The sequence below is a fragment of the Cavia porcellus genome, unplaced genomic scaffold (assembly GCF_034190915.1).
Source record: "Cavia porcellus strain 051 isolate PalLab524CR breed Dunkin Hartley unplaced genomic scaffold, mCavPor4.1 scaffold_11, whole genome shotgun sequence".
NCBI classification, from domain to species: domain Eukaryota; kingdom Metazoa; phylum Chordata; class Mammalia; order Rodentia; family Caviidae; genus Cavia; species Cavia porcellus.
Genome location: NW_026947494.1, coordinates 78,887,395 through 78,913,441, shown reverse-complemented (window position 1 = coordinate 78,913,441; position 26,047 = coordinate 78,887,395). Strand labels below are relative to the sequence as shown.

At 35.0% G+C, this 26,047-nt stretch overlaps 1 protein-coding gene across 8 annotated transcripts in view; it reads left to right on the top strand.

Moving 5' to 3' along the window:
• The window catches only part of Sntg1 (syntrophin gamma 1), a 774,196-nt gene that overhangs the window by 700,722 nt on the left and 47,427 nt on the right, over positions 1 to 26,047 (top strand). For 6 of the 8 annotated variants that reach the window (XM_063258519.1, XM_063258518.1, XM_063258517.1 and 3 more), the window contains 2 exons: positions 2,086 to 2,238; positions 7,255 to 7,347. The exons of 1 other annotated variant lie outside the window; for it this stretch is intronic. In XM_063258519.1, the coding sequence (XP_063114589.1) occupies positions 2,086 to 2,238; positions 7,255 to 7,347 (246 nt within the window). Of the gene's footprint in view, positions 1 to 2,085; positions 2,239 to 7,254; positions 7,372 to 26,047 lie in introns of those variants that run through there. One more of the 8 variants, XM_063258520.1, reaches the window with a different exon arrangement.

Sequence of the window (26,047 nt, the reverse complement as noted above, 5' to 3'; positions counted from 1 at the left end):
TACAAAGAAAGTTAAGACAAGTGTGTTAACCATAAAGTGGCAAAATTTCTGAAAACTGTGATGTTTGGTAATAATTTTTCTATCAATGTTATTCATTTTAAAAGTCATTGTAGATCTCAAAATATGCATAGCCTAGACACAGAATATATTATAGTTGGGTAAAATAACTTCTCATTAGACTTATGGTCAAGTGAAAAATTCAGAAGTGTTCTACTAATCTCATCTCCTGCCCTCATTGGCCTTCAACGTTGCCCAGCTTTTCTTACAGTTTCTGGAACGTGCACTCACTGACCCTTGCTTTAGGACTCTGACAATCCTACCCTTTGATCTGGAAAGAACATTCTTTCTGTCCAATTTTATCATTAATCTCCTATTCAGTTTTTAGTGAATGCATAAAATTTACTTCCTAAGAACATTCCCCTGGCTTCTCAACTTATGGTGACATCACATCGTATTCTTACTTTTTATAATGGTACTTACTGTAATTAGTACTACCATATTTATTAATGTCAATATATTTTTCCTGTTTTTGACAGCCTCTCTAGACATATGGCCCAAATTACTAAAAAATACTTAACAACCTGTTTATTTTTGAACTGTGCTCATCCAACAGGACTTTTTAATCCTTTCCCTGTAGACAAAATAGGAGAATCATGAACATAAAGGGAACACATTGTTTTAGCTTTTTGGTCATGTACTGTTAACAACTGTCAGAGCTAAATTGCAAAACATTGGAAGCAACTGCCTTTTATTAGCTCTTTTCCACATATCACAAGAATCTAAGTAGGAAAAAAAGAAAAGTTATCAATTTTAACTCAGACCCCCTCCCAAAAAATGCCACAGATTTCCAACTAATATAATTTTCAGTGTCTAGTACTGAAATGTTTATGAACATACCTCAATCAATGGAAATGATTAGAGGTTCAAAATTTTCCCTATGATGCATATATATTTCAAAAGTTATTGATGACATGCTGTATTGTTACTCTAATAATTGTTAGCTATGTTTTTTCACATTTTAATATATCTTGAAAATGCAAAACATATCAAAATTAAAATACACTGAAACTGGTGATTGCTTTACGGGAAAATTTCTAACAGGACCCACAAACCATCAATGCAAATCTTTTAACTCAATAAAACTAAGTACACAAGTGAGAAAAAAAATAAAAATAATTTTAAGAAAAACCCAGCATCATTACTGTGAATATTGCTAGATGCATTTTCTTTTTTTCATTTCCCATATGTAGTTTTACTTTGCTATGACAATATATTAGAGGATAATCACATTAAAGGAGTAAAGTCTCAGCATTTCAGAGGTTTTCAGTTCATGCTCGCAAGTGGTTTTTGGTGAGTTAGAATATCATGGAGGAAGCATGGGACAGGGAATAGCTACTTAGTTCATGGTGGTGGGAAGCAAAAAAGCTTGATTTTATAATAAAGTCCATCGTTGAAACCCATTAACCTGTGAGTTCATAAATGTATTAATCCATCATAAATGAAAGCCTTCATGACACAATCATCTCTGCAGTGCTTCATCTGTAAGCACTGCTACACTGGGGTCCAGTCCTTCAGTGCAGAGCTTTTGGTGGACTTTAGCATCCAAACCATCACACCATGGTTTCATGATTTTTAAGGAGTTTTGGAGATCAATTCAGTGAGAACATTGCATACCTATGTAGTTCTTTACATTCTACCAGCATAATCATAATCACTAATTTCAATGACTTGCCTTCTCTGTATAGAAGAGAAATGATGATCTCTGTCTATAATTATAAGCCAAATTCAGTGTATTGCATTTTGGTAGCTACACTGATAATTAGAATTGAAGTCAGAAACATTAATATCTGTTTTATGGACAAGCTATTGTGGTAACACGAAGAAGCGATGTGTTAGGTGTGACTTTGAAGGCTGGAGTCTTGATTGCTATAATCATTTTTAATGAAGTCCTAGTGTTGTAGTATGAGTGTTACTTTTTGACTGTGGCATTTGCACCTGGCATTTGCCCACACTGATGCAAGATATTGCCACGGTAGCATTATGAATTGATGTATGCCAGCCTGTGTAACTCCAGGTTTTCATCAGGACAGTGACCTGCTGGACCGGCGGAAACACTGCTTCACCGTGCAGTCCGAATCCGGGGAGGACCTCTACTTCTCCGTGGAGTTAGAGAGTGACCTCGCTCAGTGGGAAAGAGCCTTTCAAACAGCCACTTTTCTAGAAGTGGAACGGATACAGGTGAGAGACCGCAGAATGTAGAATCCTTGCTTTCCAGTGATACATAATTGATCCCCTGGCATTCTAGTATATGTCTAAAGTAGTATCAGTGAGCATTGACCTCCTTATCAATTTACCTTCACAAGAACTAGCCAGTATTGTCAAATTAGTAATAAGGAAGTCCTGAAGAAAGTATTACTTTTCCCACTATTTTATCTTTCTAGGCTCTTGCTAGGATTCATCAAAAATACTTTTCTAATTTTAGTTAAACATAGCTCTAGTTTGAGTTTGACACTCAAATTCTATCATCCATACACAGTCTATCATGCATAGACATTTTCCAAATTTATGCAGTACCCAGCCCCACTAATCACAACTCCTACCAGAACATTCTTGTTGGTCTTCTTCCCTCTTATCCCTTCTGAAAAACAATATTGTGCATTTGTTTTCTTAGACCCAATTAAGCATGTCATTCCTTATATTAAACTGTAGGAAGCTTGATATTGTTTTACTCATTTACAACTGCACTCTAATGCACACTGCACACCATAATTATTCAATAAATATTTACTGAATTATACTTCTTCATTGTGAAGTCATATCTGAATCAAACTTTGTAGAACCTTCAGTTTGTACAATTCAGGAGACTCCAAAATGGAATCTAGAATTGTTCTGTGACTGACCTGTAACAGATCTGAGGGTTTAGGATGGGTTTGCTCTGTGAAAAAGAATTTGCAAAGCCTAAAGGAATCCTTTATTTTGAAAACAAATATGATGGTAATACAACTTTGATGATACCAGAAGGTTTACCTGTGACAGGAACTCAATGTGCATGCTAAACTGATTACTTTTTTCATTCTGAACTTTAATATGTATTGTATCAATTTGTGCTATGACATTACAACTAGAGTAAAAATGGAAATCTCAGATTTCAACTGACTTTTTCTAACAACTCTGGCTTTATCTTCGTATATTTAAAAATTATGAGAAGGCTGCAAATACATTTGTAATTTAGCTGTATAAATTATTAAACTATAAACTACTAAATAAATATTTTAGTATCAAACTGGCAAAATGAAAACATCTTAAATATTATTTTATTCTGAGTGTCAACATTTAAAATAATTTCAAAAAATATATTGTAATTGAACAAAATTTGAAAAATTTTATTTATATTTTAGACTTTCTCTTCATTTACCATTTTTCCAGAAAATTCCACCTCACTAGGAAAAAAATGACATATTCTTCAAGTTGATATCTATTTAAGATTTCATTGTAAGTAGATTTATAGAAATGAGACAGAGAAGAATTTATAATTTTGCTTTGCATGCTGACATGTTCTTGTGTTCTGGGGTTTTGAATTTTATAAGATGTGGTTCAGTGGGATCCTTTGAATTAAGTTCTTACCCACTCCCGAGACTGGTTTAATATCCATGTGAGGAAAAATAAACAAACAAAAAGATGCATGTCAGAAGTGAAATGTAAAATACTTACTTTTTAATTTTTAACTTTCTACTTTATAATTTTGTTTGTGTACTGTATGCTAAATTAACAATAATGGGCTGAAAAATTTGGTAGCATGATTTTCAACATTCAAACACTTGAACATATTCATGTGAAGAATTTTATGTTATCAAAATTTCACTCATTGCATTTAATTAGATAGTAAATTAAAAGCAATTTATACTGTAAAATAGGCAGAAAAGAAGAAAATTAACAAAATTCTACCCTCATGTAATTCACAAATAAATTTACCTCTTTGAAATGGTATCTGTTAATAAGACTATACTAATACTTTCTAGTTTCTAGTCATTTAAACTAGTTTTGGTATTATTTATAATCTCTAATGTACTTAAGAATTATATAAACACCTACATATTTGTTTGAAGAGGTGACTGTGAAAAGCATTCACTAATAAAATGTTCAATATTGGCAAGTTAGCACTTTAAAATTCAAAAATATAGCAAATAATGAAACAAGATAATGAAAATTTATATAAGTAAACTACGTTTCACTGGTATTAAATTATACTAAAAGATTTAATTCCCTTATGATGTTTTTAGTGTCTTTACAATTTGCTCAGAATAAATGGTTAGTACTGATTAAAGGCAGGTTTTATAATCATACACTAATTTAATTTGAATTTTTTTAAAGTGACTTTTATAGAAAATGTGCATTATTTACAAAAATTTATGTTATTTTGAAGTGTTATATTTTGTCTGTAACATTTAGCTGTCAAGAGCTTTCTAAAATCTTTATTCTGTGTGTGATTTGTCTTCAAATGTTGCATAATATATAACTGCAAAACCTTTCAAATTGCTTTTGTTTAAACTTCTCTAAAAATAATAATTTTATCATTTTTTCTCTTATAATTTAGTTATCATTACATAAACAGAAATTAAACAGAAAATATTTCAATATTAATACATAGTGAGTACATTCAAGCTATATATTCATTAATATTATAAATTACAGCATTAAATTTAAATAGGTCTCTATAGTATATTTTCCCATTAAACATTTTTAATGTGTAAATTAAATAATATTTCTGAACTTAGTAAGACATAATAAATACACTATACTAAATGTATTTTGACATAGGATTTTTTTTTTTTTTGAGAAAAGATTTTAGCTGTGAAGTTCAGGTTGGCTTTGAACTCAGAGCAAATCCTACGCACTTAACCTCCTAAGTTCTGGCCTTACAGGTATATACAAATACACCCAGGTGGAATATTCTTTTTTAAATGACAATATTGAAATTAGAAAAAAAATAGGAAGAAATGATACAATCTTGAACATTCTTTGAGACAGATCTCACTACTTTTTTCTTCTTTTGTTACTGGGAGTCAAACTCAAAACCTTGTTTTTGCCAGACTGAAGTTTATGCCACTGAGCTCTAGCATTGGAAACCTTGAACATTCTTTAACGTTAATGGTTTTAATAAAGTGCTAATGAATGGATACAGATATGCAAAATGCCCATGTATTTAACAAATATAATTACATACATAAATGGACTTTTGATGTCCGTTAAGTATGATCTCTCATCTACTTTTAAAAAATTATCTTTATGGATAAGTTGGAATGGTCTCGCTTTCCTTTCTAAAAATAGACTTAAATATATGAATATCACTTTGGTGAAGATGTATAGTGTTTAGCCAAAATTGCAATCAAAATGTGATTTTTAAAATATATTTTATGTAAAGTGCTATAAAATAAGTATCATGTGAGAAGTGGCATTTAAAAATGTTAGATGTGTAACTCACTATCTTACTGATCTTGTATGTGGATTATATATTTGGTACATTTCACATAGAAGAAGTGAATTATAAGTGAAATTATAATGTGAAACGTTATATAGCAAAATCATGACTTGAGATCATAATTATTTCTGCAAAAGCATTTGTAATCTAAAGCACTTGTATGTCAAAGCAAATTTTCCCATAAATAATGGGAACCCATAATTTATTTCATGGCACAAAAGTATTCATACAAAAATATTATAATACAGTAATATAATAGAAAATAGTAAACAGAATTAAAATATAAAGCAAAAAAAATTAACCTGCACTTGGAATGGTCTCAATTTTCCTTTATAGCTTGTATGAGGGAGACAAGAGAAAAGAGGGCTATTGTGTAGGACGATTTTCACAATTAGTGTAAGAACTATGGTTGTCTGTTGGATCCATGGAATCTTTCTTTTTGTGTGACTTTTAAAAGGAACCTATCCAATGATACTGTCTTCTAACTCTTTTTGAGAATTTACTGGAAACATGACATTGTATTGTTAAACAAATTGATAGCTGTCACTGCTACAGCATATTGACAGCCACGTGGTTTTTTTCATGTATTCCACATTTCCCTAGTCTCATTTGAAGTGAAGAATTTCATCATCCCCCACTGAGATCTCCTCCAAGATCTCCTTCTGTTGGGAAAATATTGTCCATAATCCATCAGAGAGAGAGAGAGGAAGAAATATTGGGAGAGGGAGATGGAGAAGAGGAGAAGGGGAGAAATCATAGATGATGTGACATTCAGTATCGAGTACTAGTTTTATTACAAAATTTCACTAGCACATCTAGTTAAAATTTATGAAAAATATGTGCTTGTCTTGAAGAACAAGTTAGTTACAATCCAAGATTTTACTGTTTAGTGAAACTGGGAGTTTCACAGTAGTTTACGAATAATAGAAACACAGGTATTCTGTGCATACCATAGTGCACCACGTTGCATGTAAGAACCAAGATATTTTGTATCTCATTTTATCCTATTTTATATCCATATTTGCTCATCCCCCTAAACATTAATATAAATAGAATGATAGCATAATCTGACTTCAATGTGGAAATTTATTAGCTGTTGTTTTTAATTAATTATTTTTTGCAAGGTTGAGGATGAAATACCCACCCAGGCTTGTGATGCTTGGCAAGCACTGTAACTCTGTGCTACAGCCCTAGACCACGCATATTGATTTTTAAAGAATTTGTATTTCAAACAAGTATAAGCAAATGATAAAATACCTGTGGGTAATTGCTTATATCATATAAAAGAACATATACAGATTATTGAATTCAAGGTGTCTTTTGCCTTGGTTACAGAATCTCTATAAAATGTACCTGAGAGTTCTTTATTATAATACCCATGAAATTGGTATAGTGAAAATTTAATAGCTTTATTTTTAATATTTAATATTTACATTCAATTTTCTACTTTGTGTAATAAATATATGGTGATATTTCGGCAGCAGGATGTAATAACTTAATATAATCTCACCTAAACTTAAATTTTTGTAACAGTGTATTATCATAATAGCAAGATTTTGCCCCCTATAAGCACACAGTGAGGAACAAGATTGGAAGTTTGACCCCAAGAACTCCTGGGGAGATCCAAGAAACATTCTTAGTTTGTATTTGATTATAGTAAAAGGTTTATAGAATATCTTTCTTTATGCAATTATGATTGGTATTATACTAAGCATTGTCTAAACTATTTGGCCGTCACAGCCCCTTTAACTAACAGTATCCTCTATTCTATCTAGTGCAAGACATATGCGTGTGTACTAGAGAGTCATCTAATGGGCCTCACGATTGACTTCAGCACAGGATTTATCTGCTTTGATGCTGCAACCAAGGTAATGTGTTTGGGTTGGCTCTGAGAAATGTGTTGCAACCTTCTCTTTCAAGAACAAGTGAAATACCTTTGAATTCCTTTCTTCACTTAATTGCCTGTCATGTGTCAAATGCAACATCTTTCTTTGTTGATCAAAGGTAAATTATATTTTAATCTGTTTATAGAAAATATTAAATTATAGACATGCACCACAAAACATAACTATATTAATGTAAATCTATCGATTTATAGCACAGATGTAAGAGCAATGGGTATTGTTTTTGTTTGTAGTTTTGTTTTTTTCCTTCTATTCAAAAGAAATGGCTTCATACTTGAGAGAAGATTCATTGCTAAGAAACAAATTTTCAAACTTTTTCTTAATGATTTTTCTGATTCAGTATCTACAAGATGAAAATATGAAAACAGATTTTTATAAATGACAGCTTAGCATTACTGGTAAAATGGTGGAATTTTGAGTCTTGCAGTTTCTAGATAGAGAGAACATCAACTGTAAACATTTGACTGCAGAAGAATTTTGTAAAATCTGATGAACTGCTCTTTCTATGAAGTGTGCATCTTCGGATGAAAGATACTTATCCAGAGAGTCATATTTAAAAACTCATCAAACACAGTGATTATGGAGCAGTACATGATGAATCAAAATATTATGCATTATTATTCTATTGTAACCAGAAATGATCTTAACTTCTGCTGACCCACACCCAACTGCTTCCCTGCTTCTAGTCACTGCTGCAGAATCTGGCTGTGACTCTGGTCCCCAGGATACACATTCTCTCCCTTCCCACTGGAATACCTGCTTCCTAGATCCCCTCTACTTTCTTCTCTATCCAAGTGTGGATTGTTGACCAAAAGACTCCTCACTGATTTATGGATTAACAAATAATCTTTTACGAGATAAGACACATTTTACAAGCACATACACACAAAATAAAAAGTCACACAGATGTGTGAGGAAGGTTGGGGTGATTTGACCTTGGGAATAGTGCCAGTGTAGCGTTGGAGTCCAACAAGTCATAGCTGGGTAGGATGCCATTGTAGAACTTAAGATGTTTCATAAACAGCAGTTAAGGCTGTCATGCAGCATTTGAATTATTTAGGGATCAATGGTGTTTCTTTTTAACAATCACTAGGAAATTAATTAGCCCATTTATTTGGCTCAGATTTGGTTTTCCATTATGTGGGCTTTGTACAATGACAAATACACACTCCTGTAAATTCCAGTGGTACTTCAGATAATTTTGCCATCAAATCAGGATAGGCCCATGACTGTTAGATAAATGTAATGTAATGATTTAAGTACTCAACTAACTAGGCTACTAATTTTAGAAATAAACTCATTAAACAGCAGATAATGTTTGTTTTTCAAAAGGAAATATAACCCGTGTTGTCACCAAACTGTGTTGCATGAATGTGGGTGTCACTAGTAAATAAGACAGAAACAAAAGTCATCTAAACGCATCTTATGTATCTGAATCTCTTCTGAATTTATGTTTAGGGTTAGTAAAATCTAAATGCATTTTAGTGTCCTATTGTGTAATAGAGGAGAAAACAGTGATGTCAACACCCTTTACAACATATTGGTAAACTTCTGCCAGAACTAGAACGGAAATGAGTAATTAGTAAAGAGAATCAGATAAAACTGGTATGATACCACCTATAGGGGACACTATCTAGCAGAAAATAAGAATTTGATTATTGTAAGCCTGGCACGCAGGAAATACTCAACGCTTCAGGGGGAGCAGTCACTGTCCTTCTCTTTTCTTTTCTTTTTTTCTTCTTTTCCTTTTCTTTTATTCTTTTGGAAGCATTAACCTTTAAGGGTTTGAGGAGAAAAGAGATTTGAGGAGAAAAGAGACTATACAAAGCAATATAATGCAGATAATGATGCTACCCACCCGGACTGTGATGGTGACAGCTGTCAATAATCATGCCAAGCTAGTGCACATAAAATGAGAGCATCTTGGGGAAATAACTGGGTGAACTTTACTGAAGGAGGCTTGCCCCACTCCATGTAGTGCCTGCAAGTTACATTTCAGTACAAAAAGGATTGTTGTTACATACAAATTAAAATCTATCTTGCTCTAATATTTATTAAAACAAGTGACACCAACTGTTTTTTCTTCACTTGATATTCTTGTGGTAAGTGACCTTAAGAAAATATGCTCAGAGGATTTACAAAGAAATATGGATTCAGGAACACCATTGAATCAGGTCTGCTCATGTTTATAGATGAACACATTTTATTCTGCACTTCTTCTTAACCAGGTCTTCCAAACGTGAAGTTACCAAGTAGACAAATCAAACTGACGGTGAAACACACGCTCTAGGCAAGGGGGGACTCTAAGTGAGTTGTTAAATGAGTTGCAGCAGATATTATTTTGTCCATATCAGTCATGGAGAGACTGTCTGCATCATGGCTTTCTTTAGACCTTGTGCTTCATTTTATGAGAATTTAAAGTAATGAACAACAAATTGAAACAACACTGAGAATGAGGATCAAACTGATTTTAGATAGCAATACAGTGCTAAAAATTTGGAGACAGATGCGTATCACGATATCACACTACTCCTAAGTGCTTGCCCTCTGTGCTTGAAGTTCCCAAGGAAAGTTAATTGCATTTGCCAGAGTACAAAACGTACTGAGTTGCACACTGTCTCATCTAGAGCATTTTTACAGTATCCTCTGAAGATTGGTTCCAGAATCAGTGCAAGGTAAATAGATATTGTACTATACTGTTGAGAGTAAAATGATGAGAAAGAAAAGTCTGTGCAAATTCAATACAAGATGTACATCTTTCTGAATATTTTCCAGTTATGGTTGAGTAAGTCTGAAGATATAAAACCTGCAGTTATGGGGGAGGTGGTGAGTGGGAACAAGTATATTTCAGTTTATACTAGTGCCCTAAAATAATGTACATTTCCCAGTGTTCCTTTACAAAAGTTTATTACCATACCCCAGCTTGTACTTTGTAATCTTCATCCTTATTAAAAAACAACCTTTTCAGTGTTAGAAAAGCATAGCCTCACTGCTGTGTCAAAGTATAATCTTGTAATTTTTAAATAATTCATGTAACTAAAAATATGTATTGTTGGCATTTCATTCTTTTAAATTTCAAGGCAAATTTTTATCTCTCCTCTTTCTTTACACATTATACTTTTATTTTATGAACAATAAAATGTAAAAATAAGAATTTGCCAAATAGGTATTATAATTTAAATGGATTAAAATTAATAGTTGGAATAGTAAGGTTTGGGAAATTTCAGCTTCTACTTCTTTCTGGATACTAATAAGCTGGTTCTGGTTTTATTGTATGATGCTGTGCTAAAACAACAATCATATTTAATAAGATAATAAAGAAGTTTTCTTGTGAAGGACAGAATGGGAAACAAGGTGGATGGTTTACGATCACAGATAATTGACAAATAACTTCAGTGAAACTATGAGGATTTAATTCTGCTAAAGAACTTAAAAGAGAATTCAAAGGTTATTATCACCAGATTTTGGCATAGCATGTACACCCCTTTTTTCATGTGATGAATGTTTAACGTTTTCTTTCTGCCAAAGAAAGAGTATGCCTGATACTGGATATTCAGCACTGAATGTGGAACGTAATTTTACTTCAGTGTAATAAAATGTTGTACTTTTCTTTATGTATCATGTCCAGGATTATGAACTTGCTAATGACCAAATTATTGGAATGCATCCTGTTTGCTACTAGAAATTGCAGGTCTTCACTTGTGGTCAGTACTCGCTAATATACACGATTTCACAACTATATTTTGTATTAACTTCCCGTCTTGGGCTCCTTGATTTCTTGTTCCATCTTCCTTCCACCTACTTTTTAATCTATTTCAATTTATGTTTTCTTTCAGTTTTCATTTCTTAGTAGTACATTGGTATTACATTATGATACATTCCTTATAGTATCTTGATACACACACACACACACGCACACACACACACACACACACACACACATATATATATATATATGTATAACATCTTAATTCTTTCATTCCTTTTCATTTCCTTCATCCTTCTCTCTCCACGCCTTGATCCATTTCCCATTTGAACAAAATGTGTCATCATACTTCCTGTTATCTATTTATACATTTATACATTTTTTTTGAGAAATGTCTGTTTCATTGTCTACCTTTTGATTGAATTTTTTGGTGGGTGTCTAAATTTTTGAGTTACTTAAATATTGTAAATATTATTGATTTGTCTGAGGAATAGCTGGTAAAATATTTTCCCATTCTGTAGGTTGTCTCTGCACTCTGTTGTTTTGTTGGTTTTACAGAAGCTTGTTAATTTGATACAATTCTATTTGTTGGAGCTTGGTACTGTTTTCGTGTGCTGCTGCAGTTTTGTCCAGAAAATTCTTGTTCCTGGGTCATCAAGGGTTTTATTTATTCTCTATTCCTGCAGAGTAAGTCTTTCTGTTCATACATTTAGGTCTTTGATCCATTTTTATTTTAGTTTATGCATTATGAGATATGTGACTCTAGTCTCCACTGTCCACATACTCACTTTTGCTTGGTCCTTTGTCAAAGACCAAATATCCAAATGTGCCTGAAGTTGTTTCTGCATCCTTTCTGATCCTTTCTTTCTCATTTATTTGCACCCTGCTTTTGAGCTACTGTCTTGCGGGGTTTGCCCCCTGACCCCAAGCCGTCACTGGAGCTTTGTAGAACTTGAAACCTGGGATTGGGCCGCCCTTGCCTTGCTCTTGTTGCTTAGAATTGCTTTGCTGTTCTAGGCCTTTTCTTGTTCCAAATGAATTTTGCAATTGTTTTCTCTCTTGCTGTGAGGAATGCTGTTGGTATTTTGAATGGGATTGCATTAAATCTATATATCAGTTTTAGGTATATGATTGCTTTTACTGTATTGATTCTACCTCTTTGTGAATAGAAGATATTATTCTGATAGGTGTCATCTTTTATCTTCTTTTCAGAATACTGCAGTTTTCACAGTAAAGGTCTTTCATTTCCTTTGTTAGGTTAATGCTTATTTAATTTTTCCTGATGCTAGTATGAACGTTAGTTTTTTCTTATTTTGCTGCTGATTTTTGAATGTTGATTTTGTATATTGCTACATTCATAAATTTGGTTTTTAATTCTAGGAGTCTTTTGGTGGAATTTTTGTATCTTCTGTGTAGAGGCCCTTGTGATGTACCTACATGTATTATTATAATATGGTGGTTTTAACTTTTGGAATGATACCCAAGAGAGCTATAGCTGGTGAATTCCTATTATTCATCTTTTCAGTTTTATTTTAAATGAGTTAATTAAAAGCAATGATACAGAATTTCAAAACAAAATAAAAGAATATTAACAATGGTTAATATATTGGGCACTGATACCTTCAAAGTGGTTGCTTAGATTATAAGATATAGACATGAAAAAATGATCAAACATTGAAAACATGAACTTTTTAGTGTTTTAATGTTAGCTTTAAATTGCGACAGGAAGGATAAAGTTACACAGATGAACATTTGTAAGCAAAAGTAGAGCTTAGTAACAGAGGAGATGAAAAATGAAGCCTGTAATTAGCAGTCAGATTATGAAAAAAAGTCTCAATAAGGAATTTTGTGTCATTATTAAGAATAAAGGAAAACTTAGATTTCAAAAATAGCAAAGCAATTGTCATATATGTCTGAGAGCACAAATCTAATAGCAGAGAATATGATTGTGATTGGACAGTGTAGACAAAACTCGGATTCTGAGTTCACACAAACTACACAGTGTCTCGCACTATGAGGTTCCTAACTATTCTTGTGGAAAACAAAGTCCAAGAAAAGTATTATTACACAATGAAAGGGAAAATAATAATAGTGTAGCCACAAGAGTAAGTGCAAGATGCTCAATACAAGTTTAAGTTAAATTTCAAGGAAAGATAAGTAAAGCGGGGCTGTGATAAGGGACCTGTATATGTCTGACCTAAATTTTAGTTGTATTACGGAAAGTCCCTCTAGCTGTGTGACAGTGTGTGGATGATGGGTGAGCGGCCTGAAAGCAGTGGATACTCTTGACTTGATGATTTCTTTTGATGATTTTAAAGAAATAACGTTCTAATTTCTTTGAATCATGAAATTTAAAAATTAAAAGTGAGGTAACATTTTAATCTAAACCAAACAGAAAAAGGCTGAATATATTGTTAAAATGTGGATGAAGACAGCCAAGATCTCACAGCTGTAAAACAAGCAGTACATTCCCCGGGTCTATACGCTACAGCACAGGAGTCTGCAGCAGACTTGAGGCTCTGTTGGTAGCAATGGCTTCTCATAAGGAGGATAAGGATAATATCTAGGGAATTTTAGAGTCTCAGTGTCATTGATTTATAGTTTAATATCTTGAATAGCTATTGAGATATTAGCAGAAGGACAGGAATGTACACATAGCTTTCAGTTTTTACAATTGCACATTTAACTCATGATGCTGTTAGAATGTCAAAAGCCATCAGATTTTGAAGGATGGCTTGTCTCACTAATTTTACTTCTTTATTTAAGAGAGGGAGAGACCAGCTCTGGTGTCATTTAGAGACCGCTAAGTATCATTAGTTAAGACCTCCATACATTGCATGACATCTTCTAAGCCTAAAGAAGGGATAAGGATAGAGGCCAAGTGATCATACACTGGAATACACTTCTGGACCATCAATGCTGTAGGCAAGGAAAATTTGAAAGTCTGTTGATATTTTTAACACTCCTGCCTTTGTAACCATTCAACTGTGCATTTTCTTATACATCCAGGTGGCAGCCAGGGCCACAAATTGGTTTTACAAGACCAATGAGTGCCATTGAGGCCTCCCTGTCTGATTCCAGGGTGACCAAACCTTCCTGTTGTGAAAGAGTCATTAGCCTGTAAAGTTACTGTGTGTACACACTGTTTGGAGGAGTGTAGTGAAGTTAGGCCAATAAGAATAGGAGTGAATTTTTCCCAACGTGGTGGGGGGAGCTTTTTACTGATATGTCTTATCATGGGGATTCACCACATATTTACTCACCCATATTTGAAAATAGCCATCCTGATATCTATGATTGTTGGTGCTCAGAATAGGATGCTTACTTTTATTTAATAGGGACCTCACTAGTGCCTGTGGAGAAGTTTCAGTGGCATTGTTAGAAAATCTTGATTATATCCAGGACCATTAAGAGTATAGTTTAGAGGTGATTCTATTACTTTTTAATGGTGGGCTAAGCTATGAATTATTGGACTTTGTCATATATCTCATTAATATAGTCTCATAGTTTATTCCAATCATCTCCTTAAAGTGGGGATTCTCCTCAAGAAAGTCCTGATGTACTCAACAAGGGGATTAGGCAATATATAAACTGCAAGAGGTTTGCTGTAATGATTCTGCATATTTCTGTGCCCACGTTAGAAAGGAGTTACATACTCCTTTACATGGTGACATCATTAGTAAACAGGCTAATAGGAAGAGTACTTATCTGAAGACTTTGTGTTTTTTTCTTAAGTAGGAATCAAAAGTTTTTTATGGAATCACAAGAGTATGCAGGTGGTTATTCACCTTCAGTGACAGTCTCTGAAGTTTTCAGCGCTTGAGTCTGATGTGATACATCCATGAGTCCAGGCCTGTTGTCTTAACCACACAGAAGTGGTCAACAGGGTCACATTATATGACCCTTCCCAGGTTGGTCCTAAGGAAGAAGATGATGGAGGAGGAGATTTTACCAGTACATGGTGATGTATAGGATTGATTTCCCTTTTCTTTAGGATGAGCTTCTGTTAGTGCTTGAGGAATTTGTTGGAATTTAGCCAAAGATCTGACATCTTTTAGTGAGATGTCTGTTTCTCTATCCAGAAAAAAATCATTGGTGAGAAAAGGACATCCATAAATCATTCAAATGGACTGAGACCTAAGATTTGAGGTGTGCTTCTTATCTTGATAAGGGCTAACGGTAGTAAATGAGGCCACTGAAGGTGAGATACCTCTGCCATTTTACAAAGATGTCTTTCTAGGGTCTTGTTTACTTTTTATATTTTTCCTGATGACTGTGGCCATTGTGCACATTGGAGGTGACAGAGAACACCCAGTGCCTGAGAGACAGTGTGGAACTGTTGCTCTAAACAGAGGCTTACCATCACTCTGTAAGGTCTGAGAAGTCCAAATCTGGGGATGATTTCTGAGACTAAAACTATTATCACCTCTTGTGCTTTTTGTGTTATACAAGGGAAGGTCTCAACCCAAAAGTATCTACCTAAACCAGTAAGTACTAAAGCCCCTTACTTTTGGACATATGAGTAAAATTGACTTCCTGTATTCTCTGGGATATTTACCATGTTTCTATACATCAGAAACTATGGTTTGGTTAAAAGTATTGTTTTTTGGTAGAGATCGTGTCTCAATTATCTGTCCTATTGCCTGGGAAAGTCTTTCTCCTATGAATGAAGTTGAGGTCATCTGTTGGGACTTGTTTCTCCCCAGATGAAAGGTTTTGTGCAAAGATTTAATAATTTTTCGTTGACTAGTACCAGGAAGGAACAATTTACCCATCAATTGTAACCATTCTGATGGCAGGAACTGGCATCCATGGAAGAGAGCCCATTGGACTTCTGATTGAGAATTTTTGGGTCAAGTATGATCAAGGGATCCTTCCTAGATCAGAGGAGCCTGAAGAGGGGTCCCTTGGGCAGCTTTTTTGCTGCCAAATGAGTCAATTGATTACCTTGTGATACCTCATCAATTCTCTTTACAGTGAATTACTGCCACTTTAGAGGGTATATAGATGAATAATAACAGATCATCCATTTTCTTATGATACATTATGGGAAATCTATTGGCTGTTGGATAATTTTTTTTTCATATGGCTGTGTGGATATGTAATACCAGTAAAGTGTATCTTGAATCAGTGTAAATATTGACTTTTTGTCCTCTGTTGATCTGTAGGGCCCCGGTCAGGGCTATGTGTTCTGCTAGCTGAGCACTAATTCTGGACATAAGTGAAGACCTTCCAAGAGTCTGATGTAGAGTTACCACTGTATACCCTGATTTCCGTGTTCCATGTTCCATGGAGTTGCCATCACAGAAGAGGGTCAAATAAGCATCAATAAGGGGTGTGTCTAATAAGTCCTCTCTAGCTGTATATGATTGGAGACTTACAAGTTCACAGTCATGTCTCTTAACATCAACTGCTTCCTTTTCTGGTAAAAAGGTAACAGGATTTAAAGAGGAACAGGTCTTCATTTGAATGGCTGGTGCTTACAGGAGAGCATGATATTTAAGATGAGGGTTGTCTGATATCCATAGATTCCCTTTGGAAGAAAGAAGTCCTGCCACATTGTGCAGATGTATTTGATGAAATCTTTGCCTAAAGTCAGCTTGAATATCTTTGGTACTAAGAGAGCTACAGCTGCCATAGCTCTAAGGCAAGCAAGCCATTTCTTTGCTAGAATGTCTAATTTATGGCTCAGATACCCTATAGACTTTGAACAGGTCCCAGACCTGTGTAAGCACTCCCAAAGTTATGTCTTGCCTCTCATCAACATATAAACCAAAATATTACTGTAAGTAGGCTCAGAGCTGAGGCATTTAGAAATCTTGTTTAAGCTTCTCAAATTCAGCTTGAAAACCAGTTTCCCAGGTTAAAATTTGGTTCTTTTGAGTCCCTTATAAATTGATAGAGGGGGTCATACAATCTCCTTATATCCTGGTAAGCAAAGGTGACAAAAACCTGTAATCCTTAAGAATTCCCATAGTTGTTTTAGACTCTTAGGCTCAGGGAAGAAATGATTTAATTCTTTCTTTCTAATTCTTTTCCTTTGGATTCCCATGGATATAATAAGGACTAAATATTTTATCTCAAGACTTCAAATATGTGCTTTTAGATTTAGGAAACTCAATACCTCTGTCTGCTACAAGGTTTAATGGAGCACAAGTGCCTTGGCTACAGAGCTTTTCTGAAGGGGCATATAACATATATCATCTACATATCAGAAGTCCATGACCTGGGAAAACTCAAAAGATACTAAGTCATGGGAGAACACTTGTCCAAAAAAGTGTGGATTATCCCTGAACCCTTGAGGAAGCACGTCCATGTCAGTTGAGAGGCTTGGTCATTTGAGTTTTCAAAAGCAAAAATTAACTAGAAATTTTTATTAAAAGAGATAAAAAGGAAGGCATCATTTAAATCTGAAACTGAAAACCAACTGGCATCTTCTGAGATCTGAGAAAGAAGAGTGTATGGGTGAGGTACCACTGGATGAATTGGCACTACTGCCTCATTTATGAATCTAAAGTCCCTACTAACCTCTATTCCCATTGGGTTTTTGAATTTCCAATATTGGAGCAATACATGAACTGCTCCAGAGCTCAAGTAAACCTTGTGCCCCTATGTAATCAATTACAGGTAATAATCCTCTCTTAACGTCAGGTCTTGAAGGATACTATCTCTGATGAAGAAGAATAGTAGAATCTCTGAGAAGTATCTGTCCTGGGGCAGCTCTTATTGTCCTACCTATTTTACCTTTAGTTGCCTAAACTTCAGAATTTATTTCAGTCTCCATGCAGGGAAGGCAATGTATCTGACCTGGGTGCATATATGTTACAGTATTTAAACAAGATGAAATATGTCTTCCCAAGAGAGGAAACTAAACTTCCAGGGATAATCAAAAATGAGTATGTAAAAAGAAAGCCCTCTCAGTCACAACCTAAGGATTGTGAAAAACAGCAATTTATCTCCTCCCCAGTGACTCCTTTCACTAAGGTATGACATCTGGAAGGAAGGTCAGGATTAAAAAGGACTTAGAAACCTATATCAGTGTCCAGCAGTAGGTTGATTTCTTTTTCCTCTAGGGTCATGATTACCTTGGTCTCCTCTGTGGAGATGAGAGTCTAGGAGAGGGCAGAGAGTGTTCTAGGGCCTTTCAGTCCTGCTGGACCAACTGATTAGATGGGTCTGAACTCTGGGTCCTTGGGCATAGGGTGAAATCCAACCTCCATTTGTCACCTTTGTAGTCAGGGCATGGTCCAAGGAACTCTTTAGGGCCATCTCTCTTAAGGTAGCCTGGCTGTGGCAACAGTAGCAGGTCAACACAGTTATCATCAAGCTCGTCCTGGAGCCCTAAGAATCAGATTAAGGAATGGCAGCCACTTTGTGTTTTCTCTCTTTGGCCCCTTCTTCATCACAGCTATAAAATAGTGAAGCGACCATTTTTACTAAAGTATCAAGCAAACCATCTGGAGTAAACACCACTTTTGTAGTTTTTTTTTTTTTTTAAATATCTGAGGCTGATTGGTTAATAAACTTATCTTGAAGAATAATTTGTCCCTCTATTGAATCAGAATCTAGGGAAGTATGTTTTGTCAGTGCCTCTTGTAAGCAGTCTAAGAAAGTAGAGGGTTGTTCCATTTTTTTCTTGTTAAATAATTTACAATAATTGAATGGTTAAACTCTTATCTTTCCTAAACCTTTAAGAACACATGTCTGGAAATATTTTCTAATCCAGTCTCCCACTTGCTTCCTAGGATCTTGGGTGGGAACTGTTTGTGATCTAGTAGGAACTGGTAGTTCCGTTGGCTGTCTTATGGCCTCCTAAAATTATCAATATGATATTCATCTCCAAAGGCTAAAATAGCAGCTTGAAATCATGCTTGACTCTCACTAGAAGTCAGTATTTGATTTAAGAGTAATACTATCTCTTTCTAATATAGCTTGTAAACCTGAATAAGTCCTCTAAGGCCGGAATTTACTTATCAGGATCTTGTGAAAATTTTCCAAGATCTGACTTTATCTTTTTTAGGTCACAGAGAGAAAAAGGCACATGAACTCCGGAAGTTCCAAATTGTCCATTTACTTCCAGTAAAGGATAATGCCCTAGAGGGGCCTGCATAAACTCAGCTAATGTTCGGTATTGCCCTGTACAGCTCTGGGTTACAGCTGGTTTACAAGCCCCATCCTCCAGGCTGGAATGACAAGTAGGGGAAACTCTAGGCTCAGTAATAGTAGGTGAGATTTACAATAAGGCTACCTTATCCTTAGGTTTCAAAGATTGGGGAGGAGCAGTCTCAAACTCTGGAATAGTGATTGCCATAAGGGCTTGAAGTGCCTGTTTTTCCCATGGCGCACATTCAGATTTTGAACATGAATAAAGACTATTTCTTAAAGCAAAGAAAGTCTGAACATAACACAGTTCCAACCATTTTCCCTTCTTTTTACAGAATGCCTCTAGCTTGAAAAGACCATCATAATGAATACTTCCCTCTGCGTTTCATTTTGGCTCTAGGGGTTAGATAGGCTATGCACACATGCAGAGAACTATCAAATGGTGCTTTTTCAATGTGTAAGGGTTGAATGTCTTCCCATGTCTAAGAATGCATTCCAAAGGAGTAAGGGGCTTTGGTATTGAGTTACCCATGTCTACAGTGTAAAAGCAAAGTGTACTGGTATGAGACTTTGACATTGAGACCCTTATCTGCACACAAAAGAATTGAGCAGCCCTTTCTTATTTCTACTTGATAATGCCCTCAAGGTGTCCCTCGGGTTGATTCTTTTTCAGGGCAGGTGGATGCTATCTGGAGATAGTAGAAGACAAAATTCAGTCAGCCTCTCCACCCTTGAACTGGCACCAATTTTATCCTATCAGGTAGTTTGTTAAGTTTGTTTCCATATGCCTAATTGTGACTGAAATGTTTGAAGAAGGTAACATAACTTTATAATAAACCATTGCTTTATATTTATTGAGGAAAGGTGTGTGAGTAGTTAAGGCACTTCTCTGGCTGTGCTGTGTGTGAGATTCCCTCTGCTGACAAAGGCAACAACAAATGACTTGAATTCTGCCCTGGAGTCTTGGGCAAAGTCTCCAAGGCTTTTGTGTTCTCTAACTACCTAGGCAATCTTTCCTAGCAGTGAGATGTGGCTATGCTTTATCTAATTTTTTATATCTTTGAATATCACAATTAAACATAAATTATCATCTAGCATTTACATTTTATGTGTTAGTGAAGGCATTCTGTCTTTTATGCACTTGACTAAAATGTCTCTTTTTTTCTTCTTAGTTAACATATGTAAGATACAAATGCAAATCATTCCCTAGTAGTTTCTTTGAAATGTAAACAGTTGTCATAAATTGCCTCAAGCTAATTTCAGAAAGGAGAGGTAGCCTAATTTCTTGAGTTTAGTGAATATTTTTAATTTACTAGCAGAGTTATAAGTATGATAGGTATGTGGATATTGTCTGTCTTTGTAAGCAGTTTCCACTGAGGAACATTTAGGTATCCACCAGAGGGTATCCCTGGCCATGAAATCTCAATTGTTCTCAGTTTCTAGTGGCCCAGGTAACCAGATATTGTTCTCAGTTTCTATTGGCCCAGGTAACCAGAGGTCGGTCTCTACAGAGGAATCCAGCAGTCTGTCTAGTCAACATTAGATTCATCATTTGCTTCCCTGCGGATTCACCAAAGAGATGCTGGGAAACTGTTCTCTGCTTTAGGACTAGTGGTGCCTTAGGGGTGATTAATTAACTGGCAAAGTAACCAGCATTTGTCAAAGTTCTATAAGTGATAGTTAAAAGCCTGAGCAAGATAATTACCTAGCACTTCATAAATTGACACCAAAGGTTTTAAAGTCCACAACTTATTGAGATATATATGTTGGAAAGCCTCCCTTAGTCTAAATGTGTTCTGATTCAGGAATTGTGCTGCTTATGGAATTTGCTCTTTCTGGTTTCACCCAGAAGTTGGTTCTTTCCACTGTATCGCAGGTTCAGTCTCCCAAAGGAGACCTGCCCAGAACCCTAAGCTGGAAAATGACTTTTATGTATGTTCTCCTGAAGGGCAAAATTCCAATATTTCATCTGACTCAGAGATGAGGTATGTTTCCCTCATGTAAGATGGCTTTCCTGTCTTTGGCATTAACAAATGCTCATTTTCTATGGTCTTAAGTTAGTAGGAGGAAAAAGTTGGAACAGTCTAGAGTTCTTTCTAATTTTACATGCCTCTAAAAGGAAAGTACAAAGTGGTGGGGAAAGATTAGAAGTCAAAGAAAAGAAACTGAAACAGAATGTGCTTGACATTTCCTCCAGCAGGCAGAGGAGGATAAGAGCCATTCTGTCCCAGTGAAACCTGTCCTCAAAGTCTTGAGGCCAGCCATAGCCTTGTGCTGTTTAAATGGTGGAAGGAGTCCTGTGTTTTACTACAGGGATGTATATTTTCTAAGTTTGAGATAGAGTTTATGTAAGAAGACCTATTTTACAGAAGTTTGTATTAAAAGTGTAATAGAGGCATTCTAAGGTTACTCTCTCTAGCACTATTGTTTGTATAAGGTCAAGCAATGTGTACTAGTAAATTTAGTAACTAGTTTAAATGCAGCATGTACAAGAAGAAAATCTTATATCCTTCACATGTTTTAACCTAGATATATCATCATTTTAACAGAACTATAACAGACAAAGCATAAGCTGTTATAAGCAATGGGCAAAGACGTGACAAAATCTGAGGCATAAAAATTTGCTATCTAATGAAGTCAAATTTCAGAGTCTATGAAACTTACTTCCATCCAATGATCTCATGAGACCTCCAAGTGATATAGCAGAAAGAAACTCCTAACCCAGTAGATGTCCAGTATGAGTTCATGTTCTCTAAAATCATGTGAATTTTAGGAACAACATAGGTTAAGAGCAGAGTATATTTATTGAGAAAAAGAAAGTTGCTGTGTAAAAGAGGGACAGAAGGGGTCTCCAGTGGGTTGCCAAAAACTCTGTCTTTTCTAGGGACTTTTATAATGCGAAAATCACAAAGTGAGGCAGATCTAAAGGTGGGGAAAAAAATGGGAACTTGCAGGTGGACATGAGTTGGGATAGAACTATGATCAACCAATAAGATTCATTTTGCAGTTACCATTGAGTAAATTGTGGACAAATGGGGAAGTGAGTCATGTAGTAAGTGGGCACGCATATACAGCAATGGCTCTTCCTGCAGGGGGCTGGGCTAAGGTGATAGAGACCTCTGTAGAATAACAACCCCTGGTGCTTATGCTTAGGAAGTATGTGGGCTCATTAGTTTTACCTTTTGTCTTGAGGTCCAGCCCACAGTGGAGGTATCTGTCTCCCCCACAGTTGTAGGGTGTCTCATCTTCTACACTGGCTCCTTCTAGTATCTATCCCTGTCTGATTGCCTATGTTTCTATGTAACTCAGCCATCTACAACACATTTTAATGCCTACATGTTTTCTTGGAACTACATTACTAGATTTTATTAAATGTACATTGGAAACGTTGTTTGCGATAAAGTTATAAAACCCATGCATAAGTATGGTCGTGTTAGTTTTACAAATTTGTGTTCCATGCAGTAAGAGACAAAGTAACCCTAACTTCTTGTTTATCATATTCTCTATAAAATTAGAGAAGTTAATCCTGTTACATAAATATGATTCAGAATTAAATTCATTGTTAACAGGTAGCATTTGTAGTTCTGGAAATTTCTTATGTCTATATGCTCTCTTTAATTCTTTAAACTGATACTTTAATTCTTTAAACTGATGCTTACTCAGTTTAATTCTTTAAAATGATACTTACTTTTAGTGTTTCAATGGTAAAATTTATATTATACTTACAATTTTTATTTCCAAGAGTCTTCAATATGACTTGGATATTTTAAAGAGCTCTAATCTAAAGTTTCTTACAGGAGTGTATAATGTTCATTAACATACACACTCATAATATTACATAATCATATTTGACTTTTTCCTATGGAATATATTATCATAACATAATTTTAATCAGAATTCTATAGGTTAACCATCTCAAAATATAATTAAAATTTTATTCATTTTATACTGTTTATTCATTAATCTTCCAAATATTTCACATCAAAAGTAGTTAATAAAAATCCAAGAGGAAATTTTGAATGTATCAAAGTGAATTGATTTTTTTTTTTTTTTTTGTCTTTTTCCTTTTTATCGGTACAGGGGATCGAACTCACAACTGCCTGCTTGCATGGCAGGTGCTTATGCCTCTGAGCTAAATCCCCAGCCCCTGTGAATTGGTTCTTAAAACATCTTCTATGCAACTACAAATCATAGTGCATATGCTGTGATGTAGTTATAATAACACATAATAAAGATTTGTATTTGTAAAATAATACATTTGCCTCTTTTTCTTCACTAATTATGTAGTCTACAGAACACAAACATACAAAAACAGTTATTTGTTGGAATTATTTTATTATTTTTTTCAGCAAATTGTTTATTTTTTGCTTTCAGGAAGATGAAGAACGTAGTATTTATTACAAAACATACTCAGGCATTTAGGGAAACTATCCATCAGGTAATTTTGCTTTTAATCCTCAAGCACTTCAGCATAATGCTAAAGTAAATATTCAAAAATGCACTCTTACCCAAAATTTATTCTCATGTGGTTTATTGTGTAACTGTAACAAAAAATCCTGTCCTTTTTTTATTTCTTTCATAGAGTATAATGAGGAAATTAACACAAACTTTGTTGCCTGTGCTTGCAGTTCAAAATAAATAAAACAAAATCAAGTAACAGTCTTTTCTAATGTAGACTTTCTGACTTTTTTATTTGATTTTTTCATCATTTTAAACTTTTAATCTAATTCCTTAAACTTTTAATGTAATTCCTTAATTTTGTAACTTTTGCAACATTTTACTTTTTTCAATGTTTACTATTATCATTAAAAATATGTTGTATAAACTTTTTCTAATTATATTGTTAGTTTATTTTTACTAAAGTCAGTAATTTGTTTCACAAGTTTTCATTAATTCAAACTATTAATCTCTGAAACTCTTGTGCATTAAATCAGAATAATAATAGCTATTTTGCTACAATGTCAATGTCCTAAAATTAAGAAAACTGGCTTTTAAAAATTGTAAACTATAAAATAGAGATTCTGAAGCATTTAAGGATTATTTCCAACTTGCTTATATCTTAGTAGACTTTATCTCAATCACAAACATGTCCTTTCTATGGGTCTAGAAGTCTGTGTTATTCAGCTGTTACTACATCAACTACCCGAGACAATTGTTGTAATCAAAGTTTGCAAGAAAAACAATTTAATACATGCCACATAATTCACAATTCAGTTTATAAGTTACCCAAAGAGTCAAATACAAAAATTGCAAGAAATCTGTCCACATACTAAGACCCAAGGATCCAGCTTTGGGCCCGGACGCCATGGGCAATGTCCTGCATGAGTCCAGCTGAAGACCTAGAGCCCATGACAATGTCTCATGCAAGTCTGTTTCATGAATCTGTGCTGGAAAGGCCCAAAGGTCAGCAGTGGAAGCCAGAAAGTCTGTGCCAGTGGGATGAAGGATCTGTACCAGGAGGCTGAGGGTTCTGCACTGGAGCAGAAAGGGACACTCAAAGGACCAGAGCTCATTAAAAAATACCACAATCATCCTCAGTGAGGTTGCCAGTGCTTCGCACAGGAAAAACAGCTGGGTGCACATGAGGAAGCCTGGGTGACAAGCTTTTCGTTGAGATTGAACAGCACAGTCTCTTTTCCTTCAGAGCCAGGAAGTGATGCTCAAGTAAGGAGCAGAGAGCCCCCCCCCCCCCAAATGAAGTGCATCATTCTTAGCAGTAACAAGATCTGGAGCTCCTCTGTTGGTGAGAACAATCAAATTAGCATCAGAAAAGATCTAGACAGGCTCCTGCTGGAGAACCAAAGGCAGCAGGAGAACCAATAACAACGTGGAAAACCAGCCTTTCCTCTGCAGTTCTCCTTTTTACATTGGAAAAGATCCTCAGGCAGGTCATCCACAGCCAGTACTAACCTGATTCATTACAGCTGGTTATTACAAGTTGACTACCAGCTTCAACCACCACAACCATCAGTTAAAAATAAGGGAACATCTGTGTTAACTTACACTTCAGAGATTTTAAGCCATGATCTGTGTTCCCCATTGCTTTGTGCCTATGATGGGAAAATACATCATTAACAAAGCAGATAGCAAAGCAAACTGCTCAACACATGGCAACCCGGCTGTGAAAAAGAGAAACACTGGGGTCAAATCCCATTTCATGACCCTAATCTAAGACCTAAAACTTCAAACATTTAACTCAAGGACTATTGGGAATGCTTATCCGAACTTCAGCAGATCTATTATGTTTTTCCCAACTGTTTTATTTTTATTTCTTATTAGTACATAATAAGAGATATTTATCTTTTTCTAGCGATATACTATGTATCTTTTTATTAAGTCTACTGATATAATTTAAATATACATAATGATCATTTTCATCATAGGGAATTTTACTTGTAAATGATATATCTGATTTCCTTTTTTTATTTTTTCCTAATCCTTTCCCCTCCTTTCAACCCCTCTTCCTCTCCTTATTTATAAAGCTGTGGCCCATCTGTTTTAAATTTCCCTGAAATCATCACTAGGCTGCTCTGTTCTCCCAAATTTAACAAGACATTTGGAAATCACAAAGCCAATGCAAGCCCCACTTACCTCGTTTCTCTAAAATGTACAGCTTTCTCATTTGATTGCTACACAGTTTACAGAGCTAAGAAAGCCCATGTGGTATGTGTTGCACACTGAGTGGTACCTAAAAAACCTTTAACAGGGACAGCTAAGTGTCTCTGGCCACACAGGACATAAGCACCAACCACACCCTACTATCGAGCCTCCATTCTCAAGATGTCAAAGTGACAATGTGTCTTCCAGGACTCCTGATCAATCAGTCACTGTGTTTACTGTCTATCACATTAAAAT